Below are 13,457 nucleotides of genomic sequence, written 5' to 3' on the forward strand. Positions count from 1 at the left end.
GACCCTATCCTACTCTCCCCCAGCTGCCCCCACCATCTCCTGAAATAGAAGCTCCCAGAACATCAGGCTCGAACAAGCGTCCAGTAGAGAAGCTTCTCTTTTACCCCACTACATTTTTCTCCTTTCAACATTCGGAAAAGGCTGCTGTCATCCAGTGACGGGTGGAAACCCATTTAGGAACGTGGAATTCACAAAGGCAGAGCGGGCGGGGTCAGGCCGGACCTCCCGCCGCGCCCGTGCCTTCTGCAAACCCTGGCGGGGCTGAGACTGCGCCTCCCGGCGTGACGGGTGCGGGAGCCGATGCGGGGCAGTGGTGGCCCGCCGCCCCTCCGTGGGCCGGGCGGAGCGGGCCGCCCTTACCGGCATTTGTAGCCGTCGCGGCCATTTTGGCTGAGGGCTCGAGGACAAAGCCACCTGGAGACCCCGGGGGAGGCGTCATCTGGGCACGGTTGCGTAGGAGCAACGTTAGCGCGGCGCGTTGCCGCCATTTCTTTCTGATGGTCTGTGTCCCTTCGGCTGGCAGCTCTTGGTCGTTGGCCAGCGGGGTGGGCCCTCGAGGGGCCGGCTGCCGCGCTCCCGGCCTTCCGGCCCGCACCCCGGCCCGGAGGCTGCTTCTGGCGCGGGAGGCTCCCCAGACCCCGGCCCGGCACTTTCCATGGCGCCGCCTCCGGCCCCGCTTCCCGTGGGGGAACCGGACGCGGCCGGGCGCGAGCGGAGGAGGCCGGGCGCCGTGTGCTTCGCGGACGTGGCCGTGTACTTCTCCCCGGAGGAGTGGGGGTGTCTGCGGCCCGCACAGCGGGCCCTGTACCGGGACGTGATGCGGGAGACCTACGGCCACCTGGGCGCGCTCGGTGAGGCCCCGCCTGCTCGCCTGGGCCACCTCCCCGCCCACCCCGCCCGGCCTCCGGGCCGGCTCGGGCAGTGGGAGGCCCTAGGTCCGGGAAGTCGGGACCGCAGGGGGAGGGCCTCCCGGCAGCGTGGGGTTTGCATTCTCCTCCCCCAGGGTTCCGAGGCACCAAGCCAGCCCTCATCTCCTGGGTGGAGGAAGAGGCCGACCTGTGGGGCCCGGATGCCCGGGATCCGGAGGTGGGAGAGTGTCTGACGACGGCAGACACAGGTGAAGTATTGGGTTCTGCGTCTCCTGGGACCTCCTCTGGGCCTGACCCATCCTGCTCCCCTGTGCCAACACCTACCCTGCTCCTCATTTTCTTCCCTGAATTGCTTTCCCAGCTGAGGTTACCATGCCGGCCTCTGCCTAGGCCTCTGCAGCGAATCTGTGCCCCTCACCACTTGTTGGTCCCTAAGCTCTTTTGAGCTTCACATCATCCCTCCTGCCATTTTCCTACCCTCCAGCTTCTCTGCCGCCTTGTGTTTCAGTTTTCTTTCTTTTGGTTATATTTTTGTGGCATCTCCATTCTCTTGGCTTCCACTGTTTTCTTTCTGCAGTTCATCCTTGCACCGTATCCTGTCCCTGTGTACTTGTCAATGCCAGCCACATTCATCCCTCTCTTGTACTGTTCCTGCTGCCTGGACAGCATCCTTAAACATCCACTCCTCCTCCGTGATCCAGCAAAAATGTCCTCCCCTCCCCCATTTCCCTAACTCTGAGGTAGAATGTAGGGTGCCCTGTTCCTTCCTTTTTTGTCTCTGCGTCTTTTCTGTCCTCTGCAGCTCAGGAAAAGGTGTCACTCTGAGCTTCCCCGCCTGTACTGAGCCGAGTCCCAGAGGCAGCAGCGGTGGGTCCAGAAGGTGGCTCTGTATCTAAGAGGCTTCTCTGTCACCATTTGGGGTTTGGCTTTAAGGACCAGGACAAGCCAGAGTCTGAGCTCTCTCTCCCCTTACCTCCCGGCAGATTCCAGAAACAAGGAAGAGAAAGGACAAAGAGAAGGGACTGAGGCACTAGAGAAGATCCTCTCTGCGGAAGCTCGGCCTGCTGGGCTGACGACTCTGAAACACCCTTCTGCTGGGCTCCCTTATGGCTTGGAGCAGCCATCCAAGGCACCTCGCCGGGGTCGCCCCCCACTCTGTGCCCATCCCCCTGTCCCGAGGGCAGACCAGCGTCATGGCTGCTACATGTGTGGGAAGAGTTTTGCCTGGCGCTCTACCCTGGTGGAGCACCTGTACACCCACACGGGTGAGAAGCCCTTCTGCTGCCCTGACTGCGGCAAGGGTTTTAGCCAGGCCTCCTCTCTGAGCAAGCACCGGGCCATCCACCGTGGGGAGCGGCCCCACCGCTGCCTGGACTGTGGCCGGGCCTTCACCCAGCGCTCTGCCCTCACCACTCACCTTCGGGTCCACACAGGCGAGAAGCCCTACCGCTGTGCCGACTGTGGCCGCTGCTTTAGCCAGAGCTCTGCCCTCTACCAGCACCAGCGGGTCCACAGTGGCGAGACTCCCTTCCCCTGCGCGGACTGTGGCCGTGCCTTTGCCCACGCGTCAGACCTTCGGCGCCACGTGCGCACCCATACGGGCGAGAAGCCCTACCCGTGCCCAGACTGTGGGCGCTGCTTCCGACAGAGCTCCGAAATGGCAGCCCATCGGCGTACCCACAGTGGTGAACGCCCCTACCCCTGTCCTCAGTGTGGCAGGTGCTTTGGCCAGAAGTCAGCCATGGCCAAGCACCAGTGGGTCCATAGGCCTGGTGCTGGAGGGCACAGGGGCCGGAGTGCCAGCGGGTTGCCTGTGCCCTTGGCCCCTGGCCAAGGGGAGCTGGACCCACCTGTGGGCTTCCAGCACTACCCGGAAATATTCCAGGAGTGTGGGTGATGGTGATGGTCTGTAAGATGGCAAGGCAAAGGGTGAAGGTCTAGGCATTGCCTGAGGCCCAGGCTTAGCTCAGGGGCTTGAACCTCTGTGGCAGCTCCAGGGAGGTCACAGAATTCTGGACAAGAGGTGGACCTGGGGGACGAGGACCATCTTATCTTAGGCCTTCACAAGCTTGATCTGTTGACACCTTGCTCCCAGATTCTAGAAGCCCCCTTTGCTGAGTTAGGGCTGAGGTAAGCACTTCCACAAGACATCCACTGTGGGGGAAGAAAAGACCCGTTTCTCAGCCTAGACGTGTCAGGAGGATTGAGGTAGAAGAGAACTTTATTCTACCCGTTGTCTTTTTACTGCAGGGCTTAAAAACTGATGGCCGTGTACTGAATCTGGCTCGCAGCAACATTTAAAACATTACTTTTGGCCCAACCAGCATTTTCAAGTGTCCCAAATTCTTGGTTAAGATTTAAAAGGATATTGCACGCAAAAATTCAGGTTTCTGGGCTCTTTTGAAAAATCCAAAGATTTGGCAACTTGACCTGCGCTCCCACGAAACCTCAATTGGAGGAGCCTAGGAGCAGCTGTCTAGCACGCCCACCACTCCATGTCACCTCCTGACTAGCATCAGCTGGCACTTGTCATTACTTGCCCATGCCCCTGGGTAAAGCAGGCCCTCTTTATCTGGCATTTCCCCCTCATTTTACATGACCTCTTGGTTTCTTCTAGTCATTTGAGTTTGCAAACCGGTCCACAGCATTCATGTTCTCCTGAATCAGGGATTCAGGTAGCATGTATGTGAAAGGGTGGCAGGAGAGAAGTAAAAGCAGGCTTTATTTCAGATGTTTGCTGTATCACATTCTCTGATTTACAAAGTACTGTCTTGTCCATCAACTCATTTTGTCCTCATAACCACCTGAGGAAGGAACCATCTTGCTTGGAAAGGACAGTCCAGTCAGGAAGAGGCTGTCAGGATTGTATATTTTGCCCCAGACCGAGTGGTATCTCTGTCAGGCCACGGTATGACTCTCAGCTGACCGGCAGTTCCTGTGTTTGAAGAGGAAGGCTCTGAATGTGCCCTCCAGTCTTTCTCGGGCCACCCTGGGAGAGCCCTTTTGCTCAGGCTTTAAGCCACCCTCGAGCCAGCGAGGAGGGCCTCGTCATCTTTTTGAACTGGAAGGGATCTTGGCTTTTCCATCCTTTTTTCATCTGGGGACTCTGAGACTGGGGGAGGCCAAACAACCTGTCCAAGGTCACATACAGAGTGATATTCCAGGGTTCTTGGTCTACAGCTGTCTTGGCCACAGCACTCCTGAGTTCCTTGCCAGTGTCTCAGCCAAGGTTCTGGAGGCATCTGCTCACTCCCTATAATGGCTCTAAGCAATGACCTGGACTAGGGACAGAGGAACCCAGTATCGGTGAAGCCCAGGCACAAGATGACTGACAAAACACACATAGCAGAGCAAGGCAAGAGAGAAACCAGCCTAAGATGAGAGTTCCAGGGCAAACAGAAGCAAAGCTTGCCTCTTCTCCTTTTTAAGTACTGCCCATCACAAACAAAGGGGTCAGGCCAGGAACATGTGGGATTAGCAGCCAAGGGACCTGTGCTCATCTTTATTCCCAAGCTGTATCACCTGTGACTCCATTATCCACCTACTACCAGTTCCTCTGTGGTCAAGTCCAGCCTTGCCCAGGTGATGAAGCAGCCAGCCAGGAGTGGACCCGTTCCCGCCTCTGGCCAGGATGACCCTTCACCTTCGCCTCAAGGAGTAATACCAGGGTCTTGTGTCTTCTGCTAGCCTGTATGCACTTGCTTTCTTCACCCAACTCAGCCCCAGTCGTGTCTGGCCTACGTTAGGAAGAAACCAGATTTGTTGTAAAGGAAGAGGTAGAAAATTTGGTGAAAAGACACTGTTCAGGTGAAGTAATCAACCGACTTGATTCCAACTTAATCTTCAAATCGGACCTTACCAAGACCTGACTTACCCTAAATTTTACTGGGAGGATTGGCTTATGCGCCACCTTGTCACAAGGGGGACGTGAAGTGAAAAGAGCACCTTGGCAACAGGAGCTACATTTGTATCAGCTTTTAATTCCCTAGAGAAGCCAGTGTACAACCCTTCCCTTGCCTAAACCCTCAGAACTGCCTGGGGAAAGCCCAGCCTGCAACACCAGTTGTCAGCTCAGCTTCAAAGCCAGATCTGGACCCTGCCCGCAGCTTACCAATTAAAGGTACCATAATTACTACTTTCTCTGAGTGCTTTGAAGTTTGCAAGGCTTGCTTAGGGGCCCAAAACCAGACCCAGCTCCTCTGCTTCCTGCCTTTGTGACCCAACGTTCCACCATTTAATCTAATTAAAAATTTTTTTTAAAAAACATTTATTTATTTTTGAGAGACAGAGACAGCACAAGCAGGGGAGGAGCAGAGAGAGAGGGAGACACAGAATTTAAAGCAGGCTCCAGGCTCGGAGCTGTCAGCACAGAGCCTGACGCGGGGCTCGAATTCACGGACCGCGAGATCATGACCTGAGCTGAAGTCAGCTGTCTAACCAACTGAGCCACCCAGGCGCTCCTAATCAATTTTTTAGTGTAATGAAATAACTTATGGCTCAGCCTCACTCTGTTCTCAGCTCCTCATTTCTTGTCATGAATACCGCCACCAGGGATGGAGCTCCCTTTTCTCTCTGCTACCACAGGTCTTTGAGGCTCAGAGCCTGAACAATTTAAGCCAGGAAAACAGTTTTCCTAGGGCTTCCTGGTGCATCAGGAGAGATGCTTGTCTGCACTGGACAAAATGAGCCCCATCCACGTAGCTAGAGTGAAAGGTTGAGGTCATGACCACGTGACCCATTCCTAGCTTGTCCAAGGCATGTAAAATAAGGACAAGTATTGACTTGAGCTTTTAAAGACCCCTAAACAGTTTTGAATTTTTTTTTTTTTAATATATGAAATTTACTGTCAAATTGGTTTCCATACAACACCCAGTGCTCATCCCAAAAGGTGCCCTCCTCAATACCCATCACCCACCCTGCCCTCCCTCCCACCCCCCATCAACCCTCAGTTTGTTCTCAGTTTTTAACAGTCTCTTATGCTTTGGCTCTCTCCTACTCTAAACTCTTTTTTTTTTTTTTTTTTTTTTCCCCTTCCCCTCCCCCATGGGTTTCTGTTATGTTTCTCAGGATCCACATAAGAGTGAAACCATATGGTATCTGTCTTTCTCTATATGGCTTATTTCACTTAGCATCACACTCTCCAGTTCCATCCATGTTGCTACAAAAGGCCATATTTCATTTTTTCTCATTGCCACGTAGTATTCCATTGTGTATATAAACCACAATTTCTTTATCCATTCATCAGTTGATGGACATTTAGGCTCTTTCCATAATTTGGCTATTGTTGAGAGTGCCGCTATAAACATTGGGGTACAGGTGCCCCTATGCATCAGTACTCCTGTATCCCTTGGATAAATTCCTAGCAGTGCTATTGCTGGGTCATAGGGTAGGTCTATTTTTAATTTTCTGAGGAACCTCCACACTGCTTTCCAGAGCGGCTGCACCAATTTGCATTCCCACCAACAGTGCAAGAGGGTTCCTGTTTCTCCACATCCTCTCCAGCATCTATAGTCTCCTGATTTCTTCATTTTGGCCACTCTGACTGGTGTGAGGTGGTATCTGAGTGTGGTTTTGATTTGTATTTCCCTGATAAGGAGCGACGTTGAACATCTTTTCATGTGCCTAAACAGTTTTGAATGTTTATGTGCATCTTTCTAGGAACAGGATGTGCAAAGATGTTTACAAGCCAAAGAAGCAAAAACCTGCTCTAGGGCAGTTTTTTTTTTTTTTTTTTAATGTTTATTTATTTTTTGAGAGAGATGGGAGTGCAAGTGGGGGAGGGTAAAGAGGTGGGGAGACAGAATCCAAAGCAGGCTCCAGGCTCTGAGCTATCAGCACACAGTCTAACACAGGGCTTGAATTTGTGAACTGTGAGATCATGACCTGAGCCAAAGTTGGACGCTTAACTTAGCCATCCAGGCGCCTCTATGCCAGAATTTTTTCAAAATAAGGCCTTTCTGCCACAGAATCCCATGCAGTAACTTTAAAATGTAGCTAGCTTCCTGGGTTCTGTCTCTGGCCTATTGAATCAGAATCTCCTGGGATGGAATCTTATGCCTGGTAATGATGCGCTGAGCAAAACATTACTTTCTAGCTGCTCTTAATTTTGCAAAATGTGTCAGGTCAGAGGATGACCTAGCCATACACAAAGACTCCCATTTTCTTTGTTTGTCCCAAAGGGGCCTGTGCCATGGCTGAGCTTTTCCTGGGGACCTGAAATCTTGAAAATACAGGGGCATCTCTTGTAGCATCTGACAGAAGGCCTCTTAGAGGGCTTGTCTGTTGCATGCAGGGAAATGACAGTTCACGCAGAAGCCCCCTCACACTGAGAAACTTTGCTCGGGTGTTGGCTAAGTTGGCTGGACCATAAGCCTTGGCCGCACAGTCAATAGCTCTGCCCCAGTGCTGCTGCACACCAGGGATGATGCTGTGGACAAGGTGCCCACCCCTCCCCACCCACCCCCCCCCCAATTCAGGACACACACACAGCTCTTCCTCACCAGGGCACAGTGATAGAATAAGGTCAGTGGACTCCTGCCTTGGATTAGTTGGTGCTGGGTCAAGTTGGAACCTGCATCAGAGGATTCCCTGTGCTTAGAGCCTCTCACTGCTATGGCTGGTTGCTTCTCAAAGGTCCATTGCGTGGATAGGACTGGTACTGGAGGAGCCTACCAGGAAGTCAGCCACTCTTTCACTCTAGGCACTAGTAAGACTGAATTTCCATGGGGAAATGCTATGGTGCCAGAGGAGCCTGAAGCCCTGGCCTGACTCCTGCTACACGTGGGGCTTGTGGAGAGTATAGGCGATGGGACCACTTCAGAGCTGTGGCTGGAGGCCTCGCCACACACTTTGCAGGGAACAGCTGCTCTCCTGTGTAAATTTTCTGGTGGGTAAGCAGCTTGGCGGTCAGAGAAAAAGCGTCTAATGAAGGAGACTTGTTCTCATTTGTGTGAGTGCGTGAGTACTGTATTCTGCCCACGTGGACCATCTAGTGCTGGGCGGTGTGAGCCATCCTTGCCAAAGGCTTTAGGATAGGTGTGGAGGTGGAAGCTGTTCCTCTGGAGGGGAAACTACTCCTGCTTTATTTCTAGGAAGATAATTGTGATTCTGCTTGTAAGCCTGCTTTCTCTAGGCTTTTACCGCTTGGAATTCTCCAGATTCTTGTTCTCATCTCTTTCAGGAGAATAGAAGATGCCATCTTTCCTCCTAACCACTTTCTTCCCTTCATTTGTCTGAGAAGGCAACAAGAAAACACAATCATGGCTCCTGATCATGCATACAGGGAGAATTTGGCTCATCAACTGTCAAGAACACTACCAAAATAGTTTCAGCAGCAAGGGTGAGAGAAAAAAAAAAAAAAAAGGGACAAGCATTGGATCCTATGAAGTTGTCTTTCCAGAGTCACTTTTTCCTTGATTCAGAGCTGCACGTAGGGCAGTGTTCCTCAGGTTCCCTTCCTCTACAAGCTTCTATCCCAAGTCAGACAGGACTGGAGAGTTCTTAGCTCCCTTAAAGGCCAGATGGTTCTCTCCTTCTCCTGAACTCCATCACCCTCACGTGGAAGTAACTCCCATAGGATCCCTGTCTCCCTGTGAGAAAATCCAGGAACTAGGGACTACGGATCCCACTTCAGGGAAGGTGGAAGGGAGAAGCAGGTGATAGAAAAGAAAGCCGCCTCCTTTCTGCGGGAGGATCCGCCAACTGGCCCTTTCAGCACCAGAAACGTGTGGGAGAAAGGAAAGTGCTGGGAAAGGAAGTATGCGGGAGACCGGGGTAGGAAGGTTGTGTGTCTCCAGGTCCCTGGCTTTCTTCAAAAAGGCGAGACGGAATGAAAGGTAAATAGGGGCGGGAAAAGTTCTGAAAGCATACGCCCGACTCTAAGGCAGACGCCAAGCGCCTCCCACTCAGCCCGCTGGCGCTTCTGGCCGCGGGGGTAGGTGGAGCCAGCCTGCGCCCCCTCCACCCAATCAGAAAGGTGCCTCGCGTTCCCTGGCGACCATTAGTGCCTAGCAGTTGGTGTAGAGGGAGGAGGCGGGACGATCGAGCTCTACCGGCCAATCGCTGTAGTCCCTGGGAGGTAGAGGCCGTGTCTCTGGAAACCGGAGGCGGGGCTGTTTCCCTGGCAACGATCCTAGCCCTCCCGGAGGGGGTAGGGTGGAGATTAGGAGGAACCGAGAGGGGAGGGGGCCAGGAGGAGTCGGGGTGGGCGCGCCGATGTGGAGAAGTAGAGTTCGGGTTTGGGGGTGGGAGGGAGGTCCCAGACTCAGGAGCACAACACGGGGAGTCCGTCCAGGTTCCCGAGGCGCGGCCGGAGCTGACCCTAAGGCCCGAGAGGGGAGGGGAGCTAGACACCGCCCCCGCTGGCGCCGGGAAGCGTCGCTCCTTCTCGCTGACCTTGGTCTCGCTTGTCGCCTCGCCCTTGGCCACAGGCACTGACGGACGCAGGGCTCTGGAGACGGATAGATAGGCTCCTGGATGGACGGAGACCTAGGGGACAGCACACAAAGTGCCCCAGCCTTTCCCGCCGGCTCCAGGGCGCCCCGTCATCCCCCACCTCAACCACGGGGCCATCCAGCCCAGGGTTAATGCCAACGAGTTTCCACCTCCAGCCGCTCCTAGAGAGGCCGTGGCGCTAGCCAGCGGGGGAAACTGGCCGCGGACGGACACTTCCTGTGCGGGAGGGGGAGGGGGTCGGACAGCCGCAGCCCAGCCGGGGCTGGGGGGCCAGACGGCGGGGTCGCGGGCGGGGAGCGACGTTCGGGGGCGGCAGGGCGAGTCGTGAAGACCCTCATCTCCGAGGCCACGACGCTCGGGGGCCTTTGAGGGCCCCAGGGCAAGGCGAGACCTTGTGGGTGGGGGCGGGGCCGCGGGTAGGGGAGGGGCCCGGCCGGCCGGAGAGGCCCAGGGTCAAGACGTCCGGCCTCAGGGGCCCGGGCTGGGCAGCCGGGTCCCCTGGGCGGCGCTGAACAGGCGGGCGGCGAGGGCCCGGGTCTCAGGGCACTCAGGCCTGGTCGCAGGATCGTCCGCCATCGCCGCCGCCGCAGCACTGGGAGCCGGCGGGGATGGAACGGGAGGCGTCGCCGTGGGGCCTCGAGCCCGGGGATGTGCAAAGTCCTGATGAACTGGGGAGCCCTGAAGGGTCCCTCAAAGGTGAGGGAGGGAACGCCTCTCCGGGGAGCGTGCCTGGGAGCGGGAGAGGGGGCTGTGGGCCGTGGGAGGGGTAGAGAGCCGTGGGCTTGGACACTTGGGACTTGGAAGAGGCGGGGGCGGGGACTGGATGTCCTGGGTCGGCTAAGGGGGAGGTGGGAATTTCAGCACTTGCTCAAGGGCCAGCGACCCTGCTGGAGGAGGAGGGAGAGGTTTGTGACAACTAGTGTTGGGACCAAATGACCTTCCAGGCCCCACGCAATATGGGTTTTCTGTAATTCTCTGATCCTGCAGGCAACGTGAGTGAGAATGAGGAAGAAGAAATGTCTCAACAAGAAGGCACTGGGGACTATGAGGTCGAAGAGATACCCTTTGGGCTTGAGCCCCAGAGCCCTGGGTTTGAGCCACAGAGCCCCCAGTTTGAGCCCCAAAGCCCCAGGTTTGAGCCTGAAAGCCCAGGTTTTGAGTCCCGAAGCCCTGGGTGTGTGCCCCCAAGCCCTGAATTTGCACCCAGAAGCCCTGAATCAGATTCTCAGAGCCCTGAGTTTGAGCCCCAAAGCCCTAGGTATGAGCCCCAAAGCCCTGGGTATGAACCCAAGAGCCCTGGATATGAACCCCGGAGCCCTGGGTATGAACCCAAGAGCCCTGGATATGAACCCCAGAGTCCTGGATATGCACCCCAGAGCCCAGGATATGAGCCCCAGAATCCTGAGTTCAAAACCCAGAGCCCTGAATTTGAAGCTCAAAGTTCCAAATTTCAGGAAGGTGCGGAGATGCTTCTGAATCCGGAGGAAAAGAATCCCTTGAGCATCCCCTTGGGAGTCCATCCCTTGGACTCCTTCACCCAGGGGTTTGGGGAGCAGCCCACAGGGGCCCTGCCCCTAGGGCCACCTTTTGAGATGCCCACAGGGGCCCTACTGGCTACACCCCAGTTTGAGATGCTCCAGAATCCCCTGGCCCTAACCGGGACCCTTCGGGGGCCAGGCCGGCGGGGTGGCCGGGCCAGGGGTGGGCAGGGCCCTCGGCCTAACATCTGTGGTATCTGTGGGAAGAGCTTTGGGCGGGGCTCCACCCTGATCCAGCACCAGCGCATCCATACGGGTGAGAAGCCCTATAAATGTGAGGTCTGTAGCAAGGCCTTCTCCCAGAGCTCTGACCTCATCAAACACCAGCGCACCCACACGGGCGAGCGGCCCTACAAGTGTCCCCGTTGCGGCAAGGCCTTCGCTGACAGCTCTTACCTGCTTCGCCACCAGCGCACCCACTCTGGTCAGAAGCCCTACAAGTGCCCGCACTGTGGCAAGGCCTTCGGTGACAGCTCCTACCTCCTGCGGCACCAGCGCACCCACAGCCACGAGCGGCCCTACAGCTGCCCCGAGTGCGGCAAGTGCTACAGCCAGAACTCTTCCCTGCGCAGTCACCAGAGGGTGCACACTGGGCAGAGGCCCTTCAGCTGTGGCATCTGTGGCAAGAGCTTCTCGCAGCGCTCGGCACTTATCCCCCACGCCCGCAGCCACGCGCGTGAGAAGCCCTTCAAGTGCCCTGAGTGCGGCAAGCGCTTCGGCCAGAGCTCTGTGCTGGCCATCCATGCCCGCACCCACCTTCCAGGCCGCACCTACAGCTGCCCCGACTGCGGCAAGACCTTCAACCGCTCCTCCACGCTGATTCAACACCAGCGCTCCCACACGGGCGAGCGGCCCTACAGGTGCGCCGTGTGCGGCAAGGGCTTCTGCCGCTCTTCCACGCTGCTGCAGCATCACCGGGTCCACAGCGGGGAGCGGCCCTACAAGTGCGATGACTGTGGAAAGGCCTTCTCGCAGAGCTCCGACCTCATCCGCCACCAGCGGACCCACGCAGCTGGCCGCCGCTGACCTGGGACCCCTCCGGGGGCGGGGAGGCAGTGGGCTGACGAGAAGGGGACAGGAAGCTAGAGAAACCTTTAGAAGGAATAGTGGAAAAGCTGGAGGAGGTTGGAGGAGTGGAGGGCCAGGGTGGAGGAAGTCACGAGCCCTGGAGACTTATGGGAAACGGGCTATGGAGAGGGGTTGGAGAGTGGCCAAGCAGGCGGTGGGAGGCTCTGGGAGAGATCCAGAAAAGAGGTCAGCAGAGATCTGGCCTCGGCGGCAGCATGCCCCTTGGTGGGTGCCTGGCTTGGCGAAGTGCTAGGCAGGGAGGGGGGAGGGGGGAGGGTTACTTAGAGCGGGGTAGCTTAGTTTGGTAGCTACTGAGACCCTCGTTGAGTCAGGAAGGGGTGAGGGTAAGTGGGGTGGGGAGTGGGACCCTGGGGTGGGGCCTGGGCCTCGGTGCAAACCCCGGCCTCCCTTGTCTTCCTCAGGCTTTGGAGCCCCTGAATTTGAGTTCAATAAAAACCTTTATGTGGTAAAAGAGACTTGTCCTTAAAATGTGTGTATGGACAGTGGCCTGGGCAGTGGGAGACACTCGGTGGCAACTATACAGTGAAAGCCATAGGGCCTTGTTTGGGAAGTGCTTTTATGTTCCACGTGTCACGAGAATCTTATAATCCGATGCTCCGGAGACGTGACCTTCCCATATCTTCCCAGGTTCATGTCTCATGCTTTGAATCCTGCACACGGAGGGCGCTCAGTGTGGGAGGTGCGAGAAAGCCTTCAACTTTGTGGGATATCCGTCTTACCAAACAGAGGGGCTGGTCTGTCCTTGGACCAGAGAACAGACCCCGTTCTCGTATCCAGGCCTAGAGCCTGGGTTCCATCTCCATCGCTCTCTCCTCTCCCCAGCGGGAACCTCTAACCCTCACTTAGGGCGGACCCTGAGTCACCAGAACTGCAGGGAGTGTGTGCAGTTCCGACCCCACCTGTAGGGGGCACGTGTGGGACCAAGCGTGAGGATTGGACAAGTCTAGCCTTTAAAACCCACCCACCTGGGGCACCTGGCTGGCTCAGTCAGTTAAGGGTCTGACTCTTGATTTGGCTCAGTTCGTGATCTCGCGGTTTGTGAGATAGAGTGTCGGGCTCTGAGCTGACAGTGTGGAGCCTGCTTGCGATTCTCTCCCTCTTTCTCACTCTGCCACTCCCCTGCCCTCTCTCTCTCAAAATAAATAAACTGAAAAAAAAAAAAAAAGACCCACTCCCCAAGCTGTGCCTGATTTGCTACAGCTCTGCCTGTTTGGGGGAACCCCTAGACCTATTGGGATCACCTTGCTCCCACCCCACCTTTAGCCTACTTTTCTTTCGTAAGCCTCAGCCCTCCTAACACTTGGCTCTTAGGAAAGGACGAGGAGTTGGTGCTGTGGGTGAGCCTGGGAGCTCCTGGGGCGTAGCCTGCCTTTACCTTAGTTGAGTAGGACTCATTCTTTTTTCATTCTTTTTTCACGGATGAGGAAAAATGAGTTTGCAGAACTGCTCAAAGTCGCTGCATGGATAAGAGGCAGTGAGACATTCAGACCACGTCTGCCTGGCTCCA

At 55.9% G+C, this 13,457-nt stretch overlaps 2 protein-coding genes across 3 annotated transcripts; both read left to right on the forward strand.

The window, feature by feature from the left end:
- Nucleotides 1-519: 519 nt before the first annotated feature.
- Nucleotides 520-8,899, forward strand: LOC122209385 (zinc finger protein 764-like). 2 transcript variants are annotated; one of them, XR_006197577.1, is made up of 4 exons: nt 520-851; nt 1,004-1,117; nt 1,853-4,989; nt 8,050-8,899. XR_006197577.1 is itself a non-coding variant. In XM_042921164.1 (3 exons), the coding sequence occupies exons 1-3, from the start codon at nt 656-658 to the stop codon at nt 2,764-2,766; spliced, it is 1,224 nt and encodes a 407-aa protein (XP_042777098.1). In that variant the 5' UTR covers nt 520-655; the 3' UTR covers nt 2,767-5,004. The 2 variants fall into 2 exon arrangements, 1 of the variants encoding a protein (XP_042777098.1); XM_042921164.1 differs by lacking the exon at nt 8,050-8,899 and having other exon boundaries at nt 1,853-5,004.
- Nucleotides 8,900-9,092: 193 nt separating this feature from the next.
- On the forward strand, nt 9,093-12,388 carry ZNF768 (zinc finger protein 768). The gene is made up of 2 exons (XM_042921162.1): nt 9,093-10,019; nt 10,311-12,388. The coding sequence occupies exons 1-2, from the start codon at nt 9,932-9,934 to the stop codon at nt 11,885-11,887; spliced, it is 1,665 nt and encodes a 554-aa protein (XP_042777096.1). The 5' UTR covers nt 9,093-9,931; the 3' UTR covers nt 11,888-12,388.
- The last annotated feature ends 1,069 nt before the right edge of the window (nt 12,389-13,457 follow it).

Source organism: Panthera leo, chromosome E3 (genome assembly GCF_018350215.1).
Source record: "Panthera leo isolate Ple1 chromosome E3, P.leo_Ple1_pat1.1, whole genome shotgun sequence".
Classification (NCBI taxonomy): domain Eukaryota; kingdom Metazoa; phylum Chordata; class Mammalia; order Carnivora; family Felidae; genus Panthera; species Panthera leo.

Excerpts from the sequence above, each read along its gene's own strand:
- ZNF768 (XM_042921162.1), top strand. The coding sequence starts at position 9,932 with ATGGAACGGGAGGCGTCGCCGTGGGGCCTCGAGCCCGGGGATGTGCAA. Across the intron at positions 10,020-10,310 it reads CCCTGAAGGGTCCCTCAAAG|GCAACGTGAGTGAGAATGAG; the intron begins GTGAGGGAGGGA and ends CTGATCCTGCAG.
- LOC122209385 (XM_042921164.1), top strand. The coding sequence starts at position 656 with ATGGCGCCGCCTCCGGCCCCGCTTCCCGTGGGGGAACCGGACGCGGCC. Across the intron at positions 852-1,003 it reads CGGCCACCTGGGCGCGCTCG|GGTTCCGAGGCACCAAGCCA; the intron begins GTGAGGCCCCGC and ends CTCCTCCCCCAG. Across the intron at positions 1,118-1,852 it reads TCTGACGACGGCAGACACAG|ATTCCAGAAACAAGGAAGAG; the intron begins GTGAAGTATTGG and ends ACCTCCCGGCAG.